Raw genomic sequence first — 22,310 nt, 5'->3', positions numbered from 1 at the left:
AGCTATATTTTCTTGGGAGAAGCTGGCCAGAAGTCTGTTGATGGGGACTTTGCCAGGGCGCCAGCTGAGTAGAAAAGGCACTGGGGGGGGGGGGAGAGAGCTCATGCTTCCCTTGTAGTAGTGGGCGGGGGGGGGCACAGGTTCCCTCAAACCTCGTCTGACACGCAAGGCCCTCCCAGCCAAACAAGGAACTTTTTGGAAATACGAGGAGCACGCAGTTCAGCAGAATTTATTACAACACATTCGTTTAGGGGAGAAAAAGAATTAAGCCACGCTATGCCTTTCAAAAGACCTTTTTGCAGAAGAGATCATCAGATTGCAAATGTCTGGTTTGTGGATCACACAGTTGCAGACACAAAGAGTCAAACGAGACCTTCTCAGTTTGCATAACTAAATATGCTTTTTTGGGGGTGGGGTGGCAAACGAGTGCAGAATGTGGCTCAGCCCCCTTGAAGCCGCTGCATCCTTACACTACTTGACTCTCCCCAAATTGCACCGTACCTTTCTGGATAGCGAAGTCACCCCACAAGGGATCCAGCAACACATTTTTGACCCTTTGCCCCACTGGCTGCCCAACATAACCCCCAAATACCGGCATGCATTGGGGCGAGGAAATTCTTGCAACATGCAGAATGTTACCTGCCACCCTCAAAACTTCCCCCGTCCGATGGCCCACTTGAAGCTTAGCACAGAACCAGGAAGGTGCCCCCAGGAAAAGTGGGGCGGGTGGGGAGAAGGAACTCCAGTTGCCGAGGAAGGTTTATTTCACCCCGTGGAGACACCTTTCGGAACAACCCTTCCTGGAATCCTTGCCAAGTGCATGAGGAACAGCTGCCGAAGCATTTTATGCGCTGGAAGAGGATCTCCCTCTTGTCCCAGGAAGGATTCCCCCCAATGCACTGGGTTTTTTCCACCCTCTTTCACACATTCAGCAGTTGCCACAGGGCAGGGGGCGAAATGCAGGGCTCGAGACCGCTCTCTCTCGCCCATCCACAATATACCCAACTGGCCTAGCCGCAAGAGGCGCTGCCCACAGCTTTCCCTATCCCGGGGCCTTGCAAATCCTGGGGCTGATGGGATTTGTGGTTCAAAACATCAGGAGAGTCGAGAGGGGCAAAGGAAGGCTGAGCGATTCCAATGCTGGCGCCATTTCCTGCGGACTTCCTACGTCTGAGTTGCCCCAACTGCACTGGAATCGGATGGACGGGGCCATCACTCTGGGAGCTTTGGCTTCACGGGGTGATGCCTGGCTGTATAAGGGAGGCTTGGGGGCCAGGGGCAATTGCCTATCTCACCCCAGGAGGGTCCAGCCCGGCCTGTTTTCCATCACGGTGCTCCCAATACCCTGGAGAAGCCGGTTCTGGTCACCCAAAGGTGGCCGGTGGTGTGGGCAGCAACCGAGTGGCAGGACAAACACAGGCTCTCTCACTGGCTCAGGGTTGGGGGTACCCTCGCTTGCCACTTCCCTGCTGAGCAGCACCCTATTGCACACACAGGCACACTCTTTCTGTGGGGCTGCGTGGGCAAGGAGTTGGGAGTTCGGCAAGGGTTTCCCTCTGCCAAGAGGTTCCTCTTCTCTGTTGTTCCTCATCAACGTGCTTTCGGAAGAAACGCCCCCATGCGTCCCCGCAGTTATGTCCAAACAGGGAAAGAACAGAGGTTGCAGACAGAAATCATCGGGGGCGGGGCGGGTGGGTGTCCAAGGTGGCCAGCTTGTCCATTTCGGGGGGCAGGGAAGAGTTGGCAAGGCAGGCCCCGATTCGCAGCTCCTCTTTGTCGAGAGCTGGCGGGCCTTGCCTCTTCCGACAAGAGACCACCAGCGAGACATGCTCTCGTAGAAAAGGAACTAACTGTACAAAAAAATGCCCGGCTACCAACAGGGATGTTGTAAGAGAAAAACAGTGCAAAAATACAGAGAGAGAAAGAGAGAGGAGGAGATTTTTCTGAACCAGCCCAGGTTTATAAACCTAAGGCAAGCCAGGGGGTGGTTACTACTTCCAGCAAGGCAAGATATGTGAAGATATGTGAAGTTGGGGAAAGGCTGCTCCGAGCTGGAACACTCAAAGAGGGTCTTCTCCCTCCAAACAAAATGCACATTATTGCTGCTCCCCACCCCCAGGCCGTTCCTGGGTAGCTGGTCTCACTTTGCCAGCCCCTCTTCTGTATCAGGATGGTGATGGGGTGGCAGGCAGAGACATTGCCCCCCCCAGGCCTCATTTGGGCAGCCCAGCTGCATCCCACAGCCAAATCTTGCTTCTCAGAACTGCTGCGCTGGCTAGGAGGGGACCCCAGTGCGAATCCTGATCCCCCACAAGGGACGGGGCAGGGCTGGCCAGCAAGGGCAGAAGGTCTGCACAGCTCCTCTCTGCTTATTTCTTTTGCTCTACGGCAACCATAACTAAGGACGAGCGGGTTGGGACGGTAAGGGAGGGGCCCCCAAAAGGTTCTGTTTCCTTTCGCATCAGCAATAAAAAGGTTTTAAATATGCTCATTAAAATAATTCTTTTCTTTTCTCTCTTTTTTCCTTAAAAAAAAGATTCCTCTCGCTCCCAACCCAAGCAGCGGCGACACCCCCTTTTGTGCAAAGTCCTCCCCCCCCAAATTCCAGCTGTCGCAGCAGCTGTTGAGCAAGAGGCCGCGATCCTGAGAGGTCAGTGGTTCAAAACGCATCTCCTCCTTTGGGTGTCCTCAGCGCCGCCCTCCGCCACGCAGCTCGGTGGGCGCAGCTCCCCAGGCGTGACCCGGACGGAGGTGGGAGGAGGGAACTGGTGGGGGGGGGAGGAGGAGCGGGGTTACTCCAAGCCCAGGCTGTAGTTGATCCCTTGGACCAGTCCAATGATGACCGGCTGCCAGGCCACCAGGTAGCGGAGCCAGTCGAGGAGCTGCCCGTACATGACGTGTGGCCGTTCCCAGCTGGGGTAGAAAGAGTTAAAAGGAAACGTGAAGTGCAAAAACCAGGTGGGCCCCAAAGCGGGTGGGGTACCTGCTCCTCCCGCTTAGTAAAGGTAAAGGGACCCCTGACCATTAGGTCTAGTCGTGACCGACTCTGGGGTTGCGCGCTCATCTCGCATTATTGGCCGAGGGAGCCGGCGTATAGCTTCCAGGTCATGTGGCCAGCATGACAAAGCCACTTCTGGCAAACCAGAGCAGCACATGGAAATGCCGTTTACCTTCCCGCTGTAGCGGTTCCTATTTATCTACTTGCACTTTGACGTGCTTTCGAACTGCTAGGTGGGCAGGAGCTGGGACCGAGCAACGGGAGCTCACCCCGTCATGGGGATTCGAACCGCCGACCTTCTGATCAGCAAGCCCTAGGCTCAGTGGTTTAACCCACAGGGCCACCTGGGTCCCTATGCTCCTCCCGCTTAGAATTGCCCAAATTAACGAGCAATGAGTTTCAGACCTCTGCAGGTCCGAAGCTTTGGCAGCTGCAGGGAGCAGGTTCTTCAAGCAGAACATAGTTAAAACTGTGGAACTCTCTGCCACAGGAAGCAGTGTGGCCGCCAACCCAGAGGATGGGACAAAATCATGGAGGAGAGGGCTGTTGATGGCTCCTAGCCAGGATGGCTCTGCCCTGCCTCTGTGCTTCTGAACACCAGTTGCTGGAAACCACAGGAGGGGAGAGGGCTCTTGTGGTTAGCTCCTGCTTGCTGGTTTCCCACAGGCTGGCCACTGGGAGAAGAGGATGCTGGACCAAATCAGCTATTGGCCTGATCCAGCAGGCTCTTCTGACGTTAAGCCCAGGGCTAGATCCCTTCCTCTCCTCCACGAATTTGCCCAGTCCTCCTTTAAAGCCATCTGGGTTGGCCATCCCTGCCTCTTGTGCCAGGGAGTTCCATAGACTAACTGTGTATCTTTTCTTTTCATCTTCATTGGATGCCCACGAGATCCAGGGTGACGACAGAGGAAAGGAAACTTTTCTCTGCCTGTCCCTTTGCCAGACCATGTGTCATTTCATGCACTACAATGGCACCTTGGTTCTCAAACGCCTTGGTACTCAAACAACTTGGAACCCAAACACTGCAAACCCGGAAGGAAGTGTTCTGGTTTGCGAACTTTTTTTGGAAGCCGAACGTGCTCCGTTTTGAGTGTTACACTTCCGTTTTGAGTGTTGCGCTGAGGTCTGTCAGTTTTCCCTATTTTGCATTTTTGTTTTTGTAACTGTGTGGAACCCAGTTCAGCTACTGATTGGTTGATTGTGTGACTGCAGTACATTGATTATGGCTTTCATTTTATGGATCAATGGTCTCGTTAGATAGTAAAATCCATGTTAAACTGCTGTTATAGGGTGGTAAAACTTTTAGGGTGGTTTTAGGGTGGTAAAACTTTACTGTTTTAGGGGTTGCTTTCAAAAAGTCTGGAATGGATTGATCCATTTTGCATTACTTTCTATGGGAAAGCGCGCCTTGGTTTTGGAACGGACTTCCAGAACGGATTAAGTTTGAGAACCAAGGTACCACCGTACTGCCATAGCTGCAACCTCCGATGGAATGGGCAGAAGAAGCTCCTCCTCTCCAACCTGCACCCAGCCCCAGGCTGCCTTTCAGTCAAAGGAGCTGCTCACTCAGTGCGCCTGTTCTGGCTACAGACACCGCCGAGCTTCCCGAGCCACCCTTCCCCCCCTCTCCCGCAGACCCCCTTCCTTGAAGGATACGGGTTGCTGAACATCCTCTTCAGGTCCACCTTCTCTTTGCAGTAGGGGCAAGTCTGCTTCTTCCCAACGATGCACCAGCCGCGGATGCAGAACTCGTGGAAGCTGGGAGGGGCAGCAAGTTAAGGGCAGAGGGGGGGAAGAGAGAGAAAAACCAGGCACACCCAGGCACATGCGGACTCGGGAGGCAGCAGAGAGATCTGGCCGAGGGGGCCAAGCGCAGAAAAGGCAACGGCATGTTGGTCTGCTGCTGGCCGCCTACCGGGGGGGGGGGTCGAAAGGAGGGACAGAGAGCCCCCCCCCAAATGTCCTGCAGAAGCACCACGGAGCAATGGATTCAAACTTCAAGAAAGAAGATTCCACCTAAACATTAGGAAGAACTTCCTGACAGTAAGAGCTGTTCGGCAGTGGGATTTGCTACCAAGGAGTGTGGTGGAGTCTCCTCCTTTGGAGGTCTTTAAGCAGAGGCTTGACAGGCATGTGTCAAGAATGCTTTGATGGTGTTTCCTGCTTGGCAGGGGGTTGGACTGGATGGCCCCCGTGGTCTCTTCCAACTCTATGATTCTTTGCTGCCTCAACTTGCCCTGGCTGCAGCTGGACTTCTTGTTCACTGAGATTCCTGCACTGCAGGGGGTTGGACTAGATGACTTTCTGGGCCCCTTCAGAGTCCAATTCTACGGTTCCAAAGGACCTGGCGCAGCTCCTGTGGTTAGGCAGAGGGCTCCAATTGGAGAACAGCCTTTACTGAAGGTGTCACGGGCTTTGAAGGCGCTCAAACTCAGGACGCAAGGGAGAAATGCGCTAAGAGGAAGGCACGCTTGGCAAATCCACACCGTGATCAACTCTTGCCCGGAAACCAATGTCCCCACTGTGGAAGGACGTGTGGGTCCAGAATTGGCCTCCACAGTCACTTACGGACTCACTGTTAAAACCGTATTTATGTAAGACAATCTTACTCGGTTACGAGTGATCGCCAAAGAAGAAGAAGAATGGTTCCATATACATATTATAAGGTGTGACCATACTTGTGATGCTGTATTATGTCTTTGTGATTTATTGCCTGTACGCGGATACATTCAAATGGAAAGTGGTATAGCAACGCAATAAATCAAATTGAATGCAGCCCAAGGCAGCCATTGGCTACTTGGGTGCCCTCCTGCCTTTGAACGGAAGCCTGCAAAAGTCATGTGGGGATACGTACGCTTGTACATAGATTCCGGCCATGACCGGGCCCCGAACTGTCATCGTAACAGGGCAGAAAAACAAACACACGAGGTGCCCCCAGCGCTTGTGATGGACGCTTGCCAGTTCCACGCCTCTGCCTTCATGTGTCACTCCTGGTTCCTCTTATCTCCAACCACAACCACACACTCGGGAGCCTCAAGGGCTCTGCTGCATCACTAACCAGGACTCCGCCACAAAGCTCAAAGGCTGCGCTCGGGATCCCTAGAATCACGGAGCTGTGGAGTCGGAAGGGAACCCCGAGGGTCCTCTAGCCCACCCCCTGGAATGCAGGACTCTTTCACCCAATGTGGGGCTCGAACCCACAACCCTGTAGTCTGAAATGGCCAGAGGGTGCCATGCTGGGAAAGGCTGCTAAGCAGCAAAGGCTCAAAGGCCATGAAGCACAGCAGGCCCAGCCCATGGCAGTTTTACGAAGTGCCCTTTCCCCCTTTTGATTCCTCTACCAAGCAACACAGAATCAGAAGGGATCCCCAAAAGTCATCTAGTCCACCCCCCTGCAATGCAGGAAGCACGGCCGAAGAATCTTCTTCCTCACCCTTTGCTCGTTTTCCACTCAAATTTTCCTACGAAAGAGTGCAGAGGTAAGAAATGTTTCTGGCTGAAACCAGCGGCCACAAGTCATGACATTTCAGCACAAGCCGCAAGGAGTCTTGCTCCCCCGCCGCCCCGGCGCATGTGCAGGAAGCCACAAACCACCTTCCAGACGCAGGGAGGCAGCGTCACAGAAACTGGGCCAGGGAACCTCTGTTCCGCTGAGAAGCAGTCATGAATTTAGTCAGGGACCCAACGCTTCCCCTGGTTGCGGTGTGGGCAAACACAAACAGTGATGACGGCACCCCTGCAAAGTCACGGCTTCCAGGAGAAGGGAAACCGGGCTTGGCCCTTTGAAGAATTAGATCGTCAGCACTTAGAATTGTAGAGTTGGAAAGGGACCCCCAAGTCCACCCCCCCTGCAATGCAGGAATCTTAACTAGACCATCCTTGAGAGGTGGCCAGCCAACCTCTACATAGAAACCTCCAATGACAGACAGCCCACTGGGATCACAGAATTGTAGGGTTGGAAGGAGCCCCCAAGAGGTATACAAAAGATGAAATGACAAAAGATGTGACGATAAGATGGGCAAAAGGTTTTGAGTATAACATCGAATATGATGCGTGGTTGAAATTATGGAATGAAACATTGAAATTTACTGCATGGACCGCTTTGAAAGAGAATGTAATGAAAATGATGTATAGATGGTATTTAACGCCAGTAAAATTAGCTAAAATGTATAGGATGAGTAGTAAATAATGCTGGAAATGTAAAGATAATAATAATAATAATAATAATAATAATAATAATAATAATAATAATAATTATTTATTATTTATACCCCGTCCATCTGGCTGGGCCTCCCCAGCCACTCTGGGCGGCTTCCAACAGAAAAATAAAACACAATAATCTATTAAACATTAAAAGCCTCCCTGAACAGGGCTGCCTTCAGATGTCTTCTAAAAGTCTGGTAGTTGTTTTCCTCTTTGACATCTGTTGGGAGGGCGTTCCACAGGGCAGGCACCACCACCGAGAAGGCCCTCTGCCTAGTTGCCTGCAACTTGGCTTCTCGCAACGAGGGAACCGCCAGAAGGCCCTCGGTGCTGGACCTCAGTGTCTGGGCAGAATAATGGAGGTGGAGACGCTCCTTCAGGTATACTGGACCGAGGCCATTTAGGGCTTTAAAGGTCAGCACCAACACTTTGAATTGTGCTCGGAAACGTCCTGGAAGCCAATGTAGATCTTTCAAGACCGGTGAATAAAGATAAAGATGGTGAATTTTATCACATGTGGTGGACATGCGAGAAAGTAAAAGGATTTTGGGAAATGATATAGAATGAGTTGAAAAAGATGTTTAAGTACACCTTTCCCCAAAAAACCCGAAGCTTTTCTATTGGGACTAATAGGAAAGGAACTAGCAAAGGGAGATCAGAGACTATTTATGTATGCTACAACTGCGGTGAGGACTTTATTAGCCCAAAAATGGAAATTACAGGAGATACCAACGATTGAGGAGGAGCGGACGAAAATGATGGACTATGCAGAACTGGCAAAGTTGACCTGCAGGATCCGAAACCAGGGAGAGACAAAGTTCCAGAAGGAATGGAGTAAATTTATTGACTATATGGAGAAAAACTGTAGAGGTTTAAGGACACTGGTGGGACTGAAGTAAACCCTACGAATTTAATCTATACATGTTTGTAAAAAGGAACTGCGAGATAAGAGTGAGAAACAAAGCCGAATGACGGGAGGGAGGGAAGTCACAGCTCGGCAGAGCGTAAGGAACTGAGAGGGGGAATTTAAGATGGAATGTAATTGTTTTTGTTTTGTTGCTTATTTAGAAAATTTAATAAAAATTATCTTAAAAAAAATAAAAAAGGAAGGAGCCCCCAAGAACCACTTGGTCCACACACACACACACCCCGCGATGCAGGAATTACCGAGAGCACCCTCGCCAAAGGATACACGTGATTGCAGGACAGTCTGTACGTGTTCTCGATGATCCCTTCTTCATTGACGTCCACAAAGATCTGCTGGCCACAGACGGCACAGACACTGTCCGAGAGGTGCTTGGTCGGCATCCCTGACGCGCTGTAGAACTGCTCCGGAGGCGCCGAGAGGCCGGGAGGAAGACACAGAGGCCCAGGGTGAGTGGAGGCATCTCAACTCAGGCTCCCTCCTGGGGGGAATACCAGCAAGCCAGCCCCAGAGACCACCTTGGCTGCGAGACCTTCAAGACCTGCTTCTCAGGATCTGCAGACTCACTTGAGGGGGTTTAGCTTGGGTCATGATTTAATTGTGGATATGTCAGTTTCACTGTTACTGTTATTAATTTCCTGTGACTTTATTTTTAGATCTTTCCTGGGGATTGCTTAATTTTGTCCCATGTGCCTTCAAATGTCTTTATTTACTGCTTACAACTACTTTTGTTACGTTTTCATAATTACGTGAACTTCTCGTGTTGCAAGCTGCCTTGAGCAGGACTACAACTGTGGAAAAGCGGCTCAGGAACAAACTACGGTGATGATGAAGGCTGCGACGAGAGCGCAGAGCAACTGCCGCCAGGTGGCAACCGCACAGAAAACTTTAACCATGGAAGGACCCCCATCCGAGAAGCAAGACCTGATCCAGGGAGCTGAGGCTGGCTGCAAAACGGTCAGGGGGTGATACTTTGTCACCCTTTTATTGCTGTATTTATTATTTTAGCATAGCGGTACCTTGGTTGTCAAATGACTTGGCTCCTGAGCAAATCAGCTCCCAAACGCCACAAACTTGGAAGTAAGTGTTCCGGTTTTCGGAAGCCGAACGTCCGCCGTGACTTCCGCTTGAGTGCAGGAAGCTCCTGCAGCCAATTTGAAGCCGCGCCTTGGTTTTCGAACGGTTCCGGGAGTCGTATGGATTCCAGGGAACAGATTAAATTTGACAACCAAGTCACCACTGTATTGTTAACGTTGTTCACTACTATTTATACAGCTGGTGTGTTTCTTCCTCCAAAGGTTTGCTATATGAAACATTCATGCGTTATATGATTCCCCCACAATGGCATTCTGTATTGTGTATCTTTCTTAATGGAGACTTTTGGGTGACAAGCGACTAAGAATATGAACAAATTCCTACGCACACTGCACATATAATAAATTATTATTACAGTGGTACCTCTAGTTACGAACTTAATTTGTTCCAGAGGTCCGTTCTTAACCTGAAACTGTTCCTAACCAGAAGCGTGCTTTCGCTAATGTGGCCTCTTGCTGCCGCTGCGCCACCGGCACACAATTTCCGTTCTCATCCTGGGGAAAAGTTCTCAACTCGAGGTAACTTTTCCAGGTTAGTGGAGTTTGTAACCCGAGGCTTTTGTAACTCAAGGTACCACTATTATTAAGGAGGTTAAAACTTGGTACTCTGTTTCTAGTTTGATGTAGATGCTGTGAGTCACATGTATAACTGTTAACAATGCATTTTAACATGTTTCCTTTGTGCACTGTCTATTTCTGCATGCTGATAAAGAGGTGCCAGAAATATGCTCCTTTTCCTGTATTTTTTTTATAAAAAAAAACCTTGTTTCAAAATAATAGCCAGAATAGACACACAACAGGTGCTATCAGTAATAATATAAGTTACCTATACCTCACTTTTATACTTCATTTCTTCTGGGTTATTTTTGATGTTGTTGTTCCTCATGCATATGACTTTCTCTGCATTGAAGTTTATTTTCAAACTTGGGGAAGTGTGGGTGGAGAGCTTTATTGGAAAGATTAACCCACCGCTATTTACATGGAGATTCCCTTGTGCAATAAACTTTTGTGATTCAGACTTCTCTTCTTGCTAATTCTGTTTGCATATGTTTCCTGTGTTTTTGGTGCTTCCCTAACTTTTAAGGTTGCCAAGGCCGCCGCATGGGACCCGCGAGAGCGTTTAGGAGGCAACCAGCCGGCCTGAGAGGAAGGGAGGAGGGTAAGGGCTGGCATGGAAGGGGTTACTTTGCCGCCGTCCCGCCCTCTGCTGGCTTAAAGGGGCAGCGTGCCATTATCAAGCAACCGACGCTGGCAGTAGCAACCACGTTACCAGGGCTTTGTTATATGCACGCACTTTTACCTCGGGGCTCTTCCTGCCCAGCCGAGCCTCGGGCCTTGCCGGGCTGTGTGTGTGTGTGTATGTCCAGGCGTGATCTGCCAGGCAGGCTGGGTTCAGGACCCTGGCGGACCGGATCTGGCCCACGGTCCGTAGTTTGAGGACCCCTGCTCCAGATGGTTTGGGGCTACAAATCTGATCACCCTTGAATGTGTTGAGTGTGGTTGTCATGCACACATCTCTGAGTGCCTCCCTCTGGAAACCGAGGGCATGGTTTGCCTTCGTGTGGCTGCACTTTGCATCCTGAGGCTATTACGAAGAGTGCTTTTCAAAGAAGCTCTCTGGCACCGACTGGTGGCCAAGGTTTGTCACGGAGGTAGGGAGAGACACCCCTCTCTTGCTGCGTGCACAGTATGACCTGCCAGCTCATCCTCCTGGTACTGAGCTCAGCTGCGGCATGAAAAGCCTCCTTGCCCAGGGAAAAGTCCCGTTGTCCCCCCCGTCGTCGTCCCCGTATAAAAAACTAGTCCAACCCCTGGCGCTTGGTTTAGCTGAAGGCCCGAGGGAAAGGCGGCTTTGATGCTCAGAATTCCACCGCCACCCAAGCTCAGGGCAGAGCAGCCCTCAGCTGCTCACAGAAGCAGGATGCAGCCCAGGAAGAGCAGCCTCAAGGCAGCTGGGGCAGGAACACCTCCAGGCACCATCCTCATGCCTCTTAGCTCCCTCTTCCGTTCTCCTTCTGTGCCTTGCAAAAACCCCATCTTTCCCATTGAACTGAAACTTGAGCAAAATCTCTCTCTGGACTTTCCGGGGACCCGATAAGATCCGGTTCAGCAGGTGAGATTGGATTTTTGCAAAGCACAGCTGCAGAATGACAAGAAAAGCTCTCGAACCCAGGGGGGAATTAACCGGGACACAAAACAACCAAAATACGGGGCAAGTGAAAGTGTGGGTGAGCCCTTGGTGACCGACAACATCGTATTATAAGCAACTCCCCCCACCCCCACTTTGTTTGTAACTTTCGGACTGAGGCACATCAATAAATTTCCAAAATTAATTGGGACCCTATCAAGGGAGCTCCAAAACTATCTCTGCAGCCCGTTTTTAAGGATCTGAACGTGGACATAAGGCCAAAGGACTGACTTGTGCTGTTGGATGCTGCCAGATTATCTATTACTTGAAAGTGGGAAAGTATTACAAAACCTACATATTTATCCTCTGCATGAATCTTACCCCTATAGTGGAGGCCATGTAGTCAGCACACATTTCGGCAAAGTCTCGCTCCAGGACTCCGTAGTAGAGGCCATAGAAGAGAAGAGAAATCCCAAAGTCCATTCCATCTTCTGGCTTGATTCTATCGAGGGGAACAGCCTTTCGTTAAGTCCCACACTGACAGACAGACAGACAGCTCAGGGCAACTGCTAGGGCCTTTACTGAACACACCACTCAGAAGCCACGCTGCAGGTTCTCTCACGCAAAGCTTAATTTCACCTCTTACGGGGGAAGAGGGAGCCTGTCTAAGGAAAACGTCTCCCTTCAGGACAAAATGCTCAGGGGCAGGCATGGGGGCTACACTTCAAAATGAACAAACTCTCAATGTATATGTGGATCAGCCCCTTGGGGATTGCAGTTTCCCAAGATTTTCTGGGAGTACAACCACCCCCCCCTCCCCGGCGAGTGGGGCCAATGGATGGGGATGATGGGAGCCTGGGAGACTTCCTAGCTGCGTGCTCAGGCGAACCAGGCCCTGCAGGTGCCTGAGGGGTTTGGCTTCCTCCCGGGTCTCTGATTCCTCGCTTTGCCCCATGCTGCACTCTCTGAATGAGGCCCGATGTTTTCTGCACACCCAGCGTTTCTCAGCGCTAATGCAGAGTCAAGGATCTGGCACGGAACTGGTGCCCTGAACACGTCAGCTGCTAGCATGTCTTCCTTTTCACAGAGAAAGGGGCTTGCGTCTCCCAGGAGAGTGGGGTTCCTAGAAGTCAGGAAGTAAACGTGGAGCAAGCCTTCCGGTACAGTGGAACCTCAGTTTACGAACACCTCGGTTTACGAACACCTCGGTTTACGAACTTTCGGTTTACGAACTATCCTAACCCGGAAATTAGTAAACCGAGGTGCCCGAGGCCTACTGAGCGTCTGATGCCTTCGGGGAGGCCGGGCCTTCGCTCCGATGCCTCCTGGAGGCCCGGAGCGAAGGCCCGGCCTCCCCGAAGGCATTGGAGCAAAGGCCAAACCTCCCCGAAGGCATCGGAGCATCCGATACCTTCGGGGAGGCTGGGCCTTCGTTCTGATGCCTCCCAGAGGCCGGGGAGCGTTTCCGCGACTGGGCTGCAGCCGTGAAAGTGCTCCCCGGCCTCTGGGGGGCATTGGAACGAAGTCCTGGCCTCCGGAAGGCATTGGAGCCGGGACTTCGATCCGATGCCTCCCAGAGGCCGGGGAGCATTTTCGCGGCTGTAGCCCAGTCGCGGAAACGCTCCCTGGCCTCTGCAAAGGCATCAGAGCAAAGCGGTTAATCCGTTCTAGACGAGGAAAAACACCCCCTAAAGCAGCAGGGCCTTCGCTCCGATGCCTTCGCGGAGACCAGGGAGCGCTCCCCGGCCTCCACGAAGGCATCGGAGCGAAAGCCCTGCTGATTTAGGGGGTGTTTTTCCTCGTCTAGAACGGATTAATCAACTTCCCATTACTTTCAATGGGAAAGTTCGCTTCGGTTTATGAACACTTCAGTTTATGAACAGACTTCTGGAACCAATTGTGTTCGTAAACCGAGGTTCCACTGTATTTAAATGGGGAGGAGCTGCACGTCGCCCCCTCCTGGCTGCTGCTTCCTATGTTCCTCTCCTTTCCTCTTTGCTGTTCGTCCCCCAACGCTGTATGATTTGGGTCTCTTTTTGGCAGAGATCATGCTCAGATCCGCAGACCACGTTCACGAGACAGACTGTGAGGGGCACTGAGGGTTTTGCCTGGGGTTTGTCTCTCTACTGGTTCACGCTCAGCATCCAGACTCCCAATTCCACAGCGAAGCAGAAGAAGGGGGCAGAAGGGAGAGTGTGGGGTCACCTCCTTGAGGCTGGGCGTCTTCTGCTGCAACTGCACCACACCTGCTTAATTTAGGGCTGGCTTGGCTGTTTATTTGGACGATAAAAGGTGCTCTGGGTCAGCATGAGATGCACCCTGTGAATAACGTCGCTAAAGCGCAGCCTTCAAAATCACATTCCTCTCCCCGGGATCCCTGGTCCCTATTCCTGGGGAATGCCTCTCAGATCACAGGATGACGCTGGGAAAATGTCTCCCATTTCACAGGGGTAGAAGAGAGCCAGCGGGATGCAGTGGTTATGAGTGCTGGACATCTCATAGCCCCGCACCCCTCATGTCTTGCTCTGCGCTACCAAATTTGTGCCCATTCGACTGCCCATCCCACTTCCCCAACCTATTCTTCTGATGCGCCATGTACTAAGGCGAGGGCACATCTATGAAGAGGGCGGTTTTGGCAGCCAGTGGGAGACTTAAAAGCTAGATCTCTTGCAATGCCAACAACAGAGGGGTTCTCTCACCTGAATAATAGGTTAAGCCCAAAGAGCGTGAACATCACAGCCATGTAGCCAACAATTCCCGTGGCGTAGCTGATCTTGTATATTAGCAGAAACCACTTGTACACCAACCTACGTGCAAAAGAGAGAAGCGAAAACACAGATTCAGGGCAGAGGAAAGAAAGTCCTTCGTGGAGCGCAGAGTTAAACTATGGAACTCCTTCCGGCAGGAGGCGGGGATGGCCCCCACTTTGGATGGCTTTGAAAGAGGATAGGACAAATTCACAGAGGAGGAGAGGGCTATTGTTGGCTCCTGGCCAGAATGGCTCTGCTCTGCCTCCATGGCTAGGAGCAGCAAGGCTTCTGAATTGTTGGAAACTGCAGGAAGCGGGAGAGGTGCTCTAGTGCTCAAATCTTCTTTGCAGGTTTCCCTTTTGGGCGTCTGGTTAAGCACTGGGAGAACAGGATGCTAGACCAGGTGTGCAATTTGCTCCAGTGTTCTTATGTAAGAGCCAAGAGGTTTCTGCTCACCTGGGAGTCGTCTGGACGAGAGGTTTGCGTGTTGCTCTGAACGTGACAAAAGCGGTGACGACCGAGAAGAAGACCCAGATCACCAAGAACCGCCACCAGTGCAGCTTCACTGTGAAGTAGAGGGGGACGACCCACATCTGGAAGAGGGTCATCATCTGCAGCAAGGGAAGAAAAGGAAAGAGTTCTGGGCAACGCAATTTAAGGAGGATGTCGACAAGCTGGAGCGAGTGCAGAGGACGACGACCAAGATGATCCAGGGTCTGGAATCCAGGCCTTAGGAGGAGCAATCGAGGGAGTTGGGGATGTTTAACCCAGAAACGAGGAGAGTGAGAGGAGATATGGTAGCCATCTTCAAATATCTCCAGGATGGAAGATGGAGCAAACTATACATAGAATGCAAGCTGGGTTCATTCACATTTTCTAGTGCTATTTGTACTGTTGTGGACCATTTGCATTGGTTCCCCCCCCCCCGCTTGCCCAGTGGGATACCATGTGGGTGGGGCTTCTGCCCAAAGAGGGCGGGGTCATAGTCACAAAGCCCAGCCCCTCCTCATCCAGTTCCACCTACAGAACGCAGCCTCATCCCCTTTCCCACGGTGGGGCTTCCACAGGTGGCACCCCTGTGAGGGCGGTGGAGGGGTCTCAACAACATGTGCCCTGGGGAGGGGGCAGCTTACGTTATAGGAGCGGGGGTGCCTCTGCTTCCACTGCACCAGGAGGAGCTGAGCCACTACCAGGGTGGCGATCAGGATGAGGACCATCTCGGCGTGCATGGCCTCGTGGCCCCGGTGCTTGGCGTGCATCCGAACGTGTTCGACCCTGCAAGGAGAGCGGAGCAAGTCAGTCTCTCGCACACTCACAGTCTTTGCAGCTCTCGCATCTCACGTAAGCACAGGGGGCGCTTGGCAGCATCACACCTGCGTGGCAAACTGGATTCTGCAAGAAGACATGGAAGGGGTGGGGGTGGGGGGGTGTCCTGGGCCACAGCAAACATGGAGTTTGGTACAGTACGATTGCACACATTTAGCTTCTTGCGGTTTCAACCATACGCGGTTGGAGAGAGGCTTAGTGAAACTGCACAAGTTAAATCCAAGCAAGGCAGAGAGCTGAACAGTTTTTTGTTTCTTTTTTGCACTAGGTCAGGGTTCTTAAAATGGAGGAAGGTTCCTGAATTGGCCCCTGTAGGAAGCAAAATGCCAGACCAATATGATCGTTGGCAACACAAACAAGGATGCAAAGGAGCTACAAAGTGAATAAAAATTACATAAAGTAGCAGATGGATAACACTGTATTGGGGGGGGGGGGAAGCAATGGAAACAGGCCGGCTGGCACTATTTGTCCAGGTTGCAAAGCTGGGCAGCGCTTGGCACAGGAGGTGAGGTTGCACAGCCCAATGGTGAGCTCAAGTGCCAGGGGCACCTGTAGCTAAGCTGAGCTATGGCAGCCTCCCTCAGTCCAAGCAAGGGAGGGGAGAGCAGGAGCCTTTTAAAGGAACCACCACCCAAATGCATCAACTGTTTGAAGTCCAGTCCTGGGGCTCTCCCAGGTACCCTCTTAACACAGGACCTGTCAAGTTTTTAAGATAACCACAAAATAAAAGGGCAGCTCAGCTCCTCCTGCAAAGACTACTGTCGTAAAATGGAGAAGAGGGAGGAGACAGGAAATTTTCTTGAGGGGCTGCGTAATTTTAGATTTCCACAAGCGCTTTGTGCACCAGCCATGAAGAAATCTGCGGCAGGCAGGCAGGCAGGCAGGCAGGCAGGCAGGCAGGCAGGCAGGCAGGCAGGCAACTTGGTCCTTAAAGGCCCAACAGAAGAGAAAACAGGTGCTATCTGACAAGTCCATGAACCTTGCAGGCAGGCAAGCAGGCAGGCAGGCTCTTCACTCACCTCCATCTCTCCTCAGGAGTCAAATGCGATAAATCAACCTGTGTGGGAGACAAGAACAAGCAGCTACAGCATAAGCCTGGAAGAGAGAGTGAGAGCGAGAGAGCAGGCTGCAATCTCTCGCTTGAGCAAGAGCCAAGCACAAAAACTGCTCCTGGATTCCGAAGTTTGATGGAGGCTTGAGGTGCTCCATGAGTGCCAAGCAGTTTTCTTTCAAAATACTTTTCTTAAATTAAAAGCGTGAACTTAAGACACGGGAATAAAAACATGACATTCTCTCGTTTCGCATGCCAGCTACTACTGCGCCCTGCACCCAGCCATCCCATGATGAGCAGCCTTGCCCAACCTGGCACCCTCCAGAGGGGTTGGACTACAGCTCCCATCAGCTCACACCAGCAGAGGCACAAGAGGGGCTGATGGGAGTTGGAGTCCAACATGTCTGCAAGGTCTGACATTGGTTATCCCTGCCATACATGAAATGAACCACATCTAAGTGAATTGGAGATTTCATTTCATAGAATCATAGAATTGTAGAGTTGGAAGAGACCACAAGGGCCATCCAGTCCAACCCCCTGCCAAGCAGGAAACACCATCAAAGCATTCTTGACAGATGGCTGTCAAGCCTCCGCTTAAAGACCTCCAAAGAAGGAGACTCCACCACACTCCTTGGTAGCAAATTCCACTGTCGAACAGCTCTTACTGTCAGGAAGTTCTTCCTAATGTTTAGGTGGAATCTTCTTTCTTGTAGTTTGAATCCATTGCTCCGTGTCCGCTTCTCTGGAGCAGCAGAAAACAACCTTTCTCCCTCCTCTATATGACATCCTTTTATATATTTGAACATGGCTATCATATCACCCCTTAACCTTCTCTTCTCCAGGCTAAACATACCCAGCTCCCTAAGCCGTCCTCATAAAGAATTTCAAAACTAAGCCATTACAGAACCATTAAGCAATAACAGCAATAATAATAATAATAATAATCTCACTGAGTTGCCCCAGCCAAGTGTTAAGCAACCGCTTCGTGGAGGGATGGGCAGATTCACATGTACTCTTTTGCCAGCATGGAATCCCAAGGAGCTCGAGACCTCATTGTCACATGCTGGTAAATGACACAGGGATACGCATGTGTAACCTGATTCATCCGCTGCGGTTTCCGAGGGATCCAGGCACACAGATCATTCAACCCCTATCTGGAGTTCTCCCTCAAGTTACTCGGAGGTAGCTGTGTTGCTGGAGCACAAAGTACTTGGGGCATCTTGAGGAATCTATTTGCTGTCGCCATGACTTCTCTGCTTTAGTGCAAGACAGGCATAGCTATAGAGAGACATAGCCATCATCCACGCCACTCACCTTTAGGACAGCCATCTCAACTCTTCAAAGCAGACAAGCATAGCTGACCTTCGACTCCCTTCCGCAAACCTGGCCTCTCTGAAATGCCAATCGGTCTTCCGACCCCCCCCCCTCCACTGCACTGAGAAACAGACAGAACCTTTGCAGCCCAACAGATTCCACCTGCATTGTTAGGTCACCTTCTAGGAGAGGGTAGGGAAGATTCTTAGAGAAGTGCCAAACACACCCACCCACTTCCTCGGGGGGGGGGGGGTCTTGTGGAATTTTTTCAGCACCATCTATGCCCCTCTGCACTTTTTTATAGAGTAACATAACCAAAAAAGCAGGTCCCTGCCCCCAAAGAGATTACAATTTTGACTCTGGGGTGGTGTGAGATTCTAATGGGGCTCCTGTGTGTAGCTCATCGCCTCACAAGTTTCTGTGCAAGGGTTGGAAGAGGATGGTCTTGCCCATGGGTAGGCAAACTAAGGCCCGAGGGCCGGATCTGGCCCAATCACCTTCTAAATCCGGCCCGCGGACGGTTTTTACATGAGTAGAATGTGTCCTTTTATTTAAAATGCATCTCTGGGTTATTTGTGAGGCATAGGAATTTGTTCTTTTCTCTCTCCAAAATATAGTCCGGCCCCCCACAAGGTTTGAGGGACAGTGGACTGGCCCCCTGCTGAAAAAGTTTGCTGACCGCTGGGTCTTGGCTGAAGGGAGGCAGCCGTCTCATTTGCACGAAGGAGCTGCCTGTCTGGAGCTCCATAATTTAAAATGAGGTTGAATTATGGCCAGAAGATTATCTGGAAATATTATACTATTTTTAAAAAGCACAACTTCAAGGATTTCCCAAAGGTTGGGGCGGGGGGGGAGTAAACACCTTTAACAGTGAAATCTTATATATGCTGTCTCAGATTGAGTTCAGGGGACCTTACTCCCAGGTAAACATGCAACATGCACTAAGTGATAATCTGAAAAGATCAAGAAGCTGAAGCAAAATGTGTCCACCCAACTACTCTGCACAGTCACCTATTAGCTCTTAAAAGACCAGCAGATTTTACAGATGATAACACAGTTGAGGTTCCTCCTTATTTCTCCCTTGCAAAGCACACTCAAGATTTTTCTCTGCACTCTTCCAAAATGGAGCCATCTCCCTTTAAAACCACGAGAACAAAAAATGCTCAGAATTTTACAACAAAGGCCTTTTGGTCATGAGAAAAGTGTACGGTCTTTAGGAGACCTGCTTTAGTCCACCTTGGCACAGCGAAATATTTTGAGGCAAGAGGTAGAATTTCAATCCACCGGGGTGGACCAGGGCCAACTTCCGGATTCTTGCAACAAGTGCCGGACTCCAAGGACTCCTCCAGCTAGCAAGCGTGTGCATATTTAGGATCACCAGACACACACTGAGTCATGCTCCTTCAAGGCCAGGGGACCACTAATGCCCCCCTCGCACTGTGAATTTAAGATGCAGCTGGTGGATCGCAGGGCTGTGAATAACAAAAAAAACAGACCGAGCATCAGCCCCACCCTGGCCTTACGTTGCAACAGGTAGCCTGTGGCAGGGCTTACCTTACAGAGGGCAAAAGGACAAAGAGGAAAGAGCAGGCAAGAGCAATCATGACTTAGGCAGCTGCTTGCAACACGGAGGCGGTAGGCACAGCATATCTTGCTGCACTCGGGGCTGTTTACTGCCACACGGGGAAAGCGGGCCAACTTTCTCGCCAACTTAGCTAATGAAGAAGGTTGATCCTGCAGCAGGATTCTCTTTGCCCAGCCAACAAGCAGGGCAGGAAAACAACCTTTTTCCATGCAGGAGGGAAAGAAGCCCAGCAATGCACCCGCTCACCAGATCTCTTAATGTCAAATGAGAAGCTCTGAGGTGTCTGCAGTTATCTTTGAAGGTGCTGGAAGTGACTCCCAGCAACCTACTCAAGTAAACACGCTTTCTTGTACAGAGGGGCACATGTGAATCATAGAATCCTAGAGTTGGAAGAGACCACAAGGGCCATCCAGTCCAACCCCCTGCCAAGCGGGAAACACCATCAAAGCATTCTTGACATATGCCTGTCAAGCCTCTGCTTAAAGAGGGCTTCCCCTGCACTGCTGTAGGTGCCCCATAGTGCCAACATTGGAGGCAGCCTCACACGGGTCCTGCCCACGTGCCCAGGGCTCGCCATGAAAGCGCTGCCACTGCCATGGATCCTCGTGTATCAATGTTCCTTGTGTAGGAAAAGTCCAGCAGAATTATTATCTATCAGCAACTCCATCTGCAGGCAGAAATGAGGAGGAAAGCACTGCGTGGCTCTCCTTCCTTCCTTCCCTGTCTGACCCCAGCTTCTCTTATTGCAATTTGCTGACTTGTGTCTTCCTATCAGCCCCCAAATTACTGGAATATCCAAGTGTTAACAGGAGAAGAAGGATTGCATATTCACTTATTCTGAAATATAGGATTTCTTGATTTCGCAGTTTGCAGAAGTTATGTAACCAACTTCTTGTTTCTAAAAAATGAGAGTCCATGGAAGCTTTTCCTCAAATACCACATCCTAGACTGCTCAATCTTATGTCTCTTGGAAAACAATCCGAGGTACGCAGAACTGAACTGAGCAATAAGGCTATCAACAGCAACCGGCCAGGATGGCAACCAGGTTTTACTGATATGTCTGACTTTTAAAAATTGTTTTCATTTAAAATAAAGTGCACTTCATAAATATTCAAATAAATACAAGCGTGGGTTTAAAAAAATATCTGTAGGCATTTTAAGAGAAGCTTGATTTTATAGTTTTAACTTATTTTTATTTCGTATTGCATCTTTGTAAGCTGCGTAGACTACTGCAGTTACACGGTATACGAATTATATTAAAAAATACTTCCGATATGAGAGGCAGCCAGTGATGGCTGGTGCCCGCTGGGCCTGGTGAGGTGGAAGGGTGGTTTAAGAAGGATGTTGACAAGCTGTGTGCAGAGGAGAGTGATCAAGAGGAACAAGGGTCTGGAAACCAAGCCTGATGAGGAACGGTTGAAAAAGCTGGGCATGTTTAGCCTGTAAAAGGTACGACTGAGAGGAGATAGAAAAGCCGTCTTCAAATATCTCAAGGGCTGTCACATGGATATAATTATAATTTATTTGTACCCCACCCATCTGACTGGGTTGCCCCAGCCACTCTGGGGGGGCTTCCAGCACATATAAAATCACAGTATGTGCTGGAGGAGGAAACAAGCTTGTTTTCTACTGTTTCAGAGGCTAGGACCGAAAGCAATGGCTTCAAGTTGCAATACAGGAGATTCTGACTAAACGTCAGGAAGAGCTTTCCGATTGTAAGCGCCGTTCAGCAGTGGAACAGACACCCTCAGAAGGTGGCAGAAGCAGAGGCTGGATGGCCATCTGTCATGATGCTTTTGCTGAGATTCCTGCCTTGCAGGGGGTTGGACTAGATGACCTGCAGGGGTCTCCTTCCGACTATGATTCTTTGGTCTGAGAGGAAGGATGGGGAGAGAGGGGGGGGCAAAGGCGGTTGGGGTGCAGACTTGGGCGGCAACCACGACGCTCTCTGGGCGAGCTTGGGCCTGCCGGCCGCAGCCCAGTCTACCTGGCAGGGTTGTTGTGAGGGCAAATTGAGCTGGGGGAGGAATGGAGCTGGGGTGGGGTGCGAAGGGGATACGCGGATCCCTCTGAGGAAGGTGATATGATTTTGTCTGTCAGGGTAAGGAAATAGAAAAATTCCTTCCAGGAGCACCTTAGAGACCAACTAAGTTTGTCATTGGTATGAGCTTTCATGTGCATGCACACTTCTTCAGATACCCTGAAACAGAAGTCACGAGACCCTTATATATAGTGAGAGGGTGGGGAGGGGTATTGCTCAGAAGGGTGGTGGGAATGGGGGATTGGCTAATAGGTGTGGTAAACCCGTGGATGACTGCAATTGGTCTTACAGGAAAAAGCAAGGGGTGAGATGACTAAAGATAGCTTTATCATGTATAATGAGATAAGAATCCAATGTCTCTATTCAGACCAGGTCTCTCCATGGTCTACCTACCTGTAACTAGAACTAGGGGAAGGAAATGCAATGGAGAAACCAAAACGGATAAGGTGCTACCATTAATAAAATAAAATACATTAAGGGTTTAACCTAAGAAGCGCGTGGAGGTTAAACCGAGCATTAAGTGGCAAAGGCTGAGGTCCCCTGAGATTATATTTAATTAAGAAGAATAACAATGATGCTGTTAATGATGATGGCAATAGTAATAATGGTAATAATAATACTACCGGTACCGGCGGTTAGGATGCTGCCCCTCCCCCTCCGGAGCCCCCAACCTCCGCCCCCACCCCTCCCCACATAGGCCCCTCCCACCACCGCCGTGGGGCAGCAAGCCCCGCCCTCACCTCCTCCACGTCGCGGTCCAGGGGGCCCCCAACCTCCACTTCCACCACCGCCGCCATCTTGCCCCCTCTCCCTCCCTCCAGCGCCGCGGCCAGGTGGCCAGCTCGCTTCCGCCGGAGCCCGCCAATCGCCGCCCACTGCCGGTTCCCACTCGGCC

General features: G+C 50.8%; 1 protein-coding gene across 2 annotated transcripts; it reads right to left on the bottom strand.

Moving 5' to 3' along the window:
• Positions 1-213: 213 nt before the first annotated feature.
• RNF121 (ring finger protein 121) lies at positions 214-22,272 on the bottom strand. Of its 2 annotated transcripts, none has more exons than XM_035115853.3 (9): positions 22,156-22,272; positions 16,444-16,481; positions 15,232-15,373; positions 14,555-14,709; positions 14,048-14,155; positions 11,730-11,850; positions 8,394-8,527; positions 4,655-4,756; positions 214-2,913 (listed from the first exon to the last, which is right to left on the bottom strand). In XM_035115853.3, the coding sequence occupies exons 1-9, from the start codon at positions 22,210-22,212 to the stop codon at positions 2,793-2,795; spliced, it is 978 nt and encodes a 325-aa protein (XP_034971744.1). In that variant the 5' UTR covers positions 22,213-22,272; the 3' UTR covers positions 214-2,792. The 2 variants fall into 2 exon arrangements, with proteins under 2 accessions (XP_034971744.1, XP_034971745.1); XM_035115854.3 differs by lacking the exon at positions 22,156-22,272 and adding an exon at positions 19,026-19,261.
• Positions 22,273-22,310: the final 38 nt, after the last annotated feature.

This window comes from Zootoca vivipara, chromosome 4 (genome assembly GCF_965207765.1).
Source record: "Zootoca vivipara chromosome 4, rZooViv2.hap1.1, whole genome shotgun sequence".
NCBI lineage: Eukaryota > Metazoa > Chordata > Lepidosauria > Squamata > Lacertidae > Zootoca > Zootoca vivipara.
The sequence above is the reverse complement of the archived record's forward strand: the minus strand, read 5'-3'. Positions and strand labels throughout refer to the sequence as shown.

Excerpts from the sequence above, each read along its gene's own strand:
- RNF121 (XM_035115853.3), bottom strand. The coding sequence starts at position 22,212 with ATGGCGGCGGTGGTGGAAGTGGAGGTTGGGGGCCCCCTGGACCGCGAC. Across the intron at positions 16,482-22,155 it reads TGGACCGCGACGTGGAGGAG|GTTGATTTATCGCATTTGAC; the intron begins GTGAGGGCGGGG and ends TCTCCCACACAG. Across the intron at positions 8,528-11,729 it reads ACATGGCCTCCACTATAGGG|TTCTACAGCGCGTCAGGGAT; the intron begins GTAAGATTCATG and ends CCTCCGGAGCAG.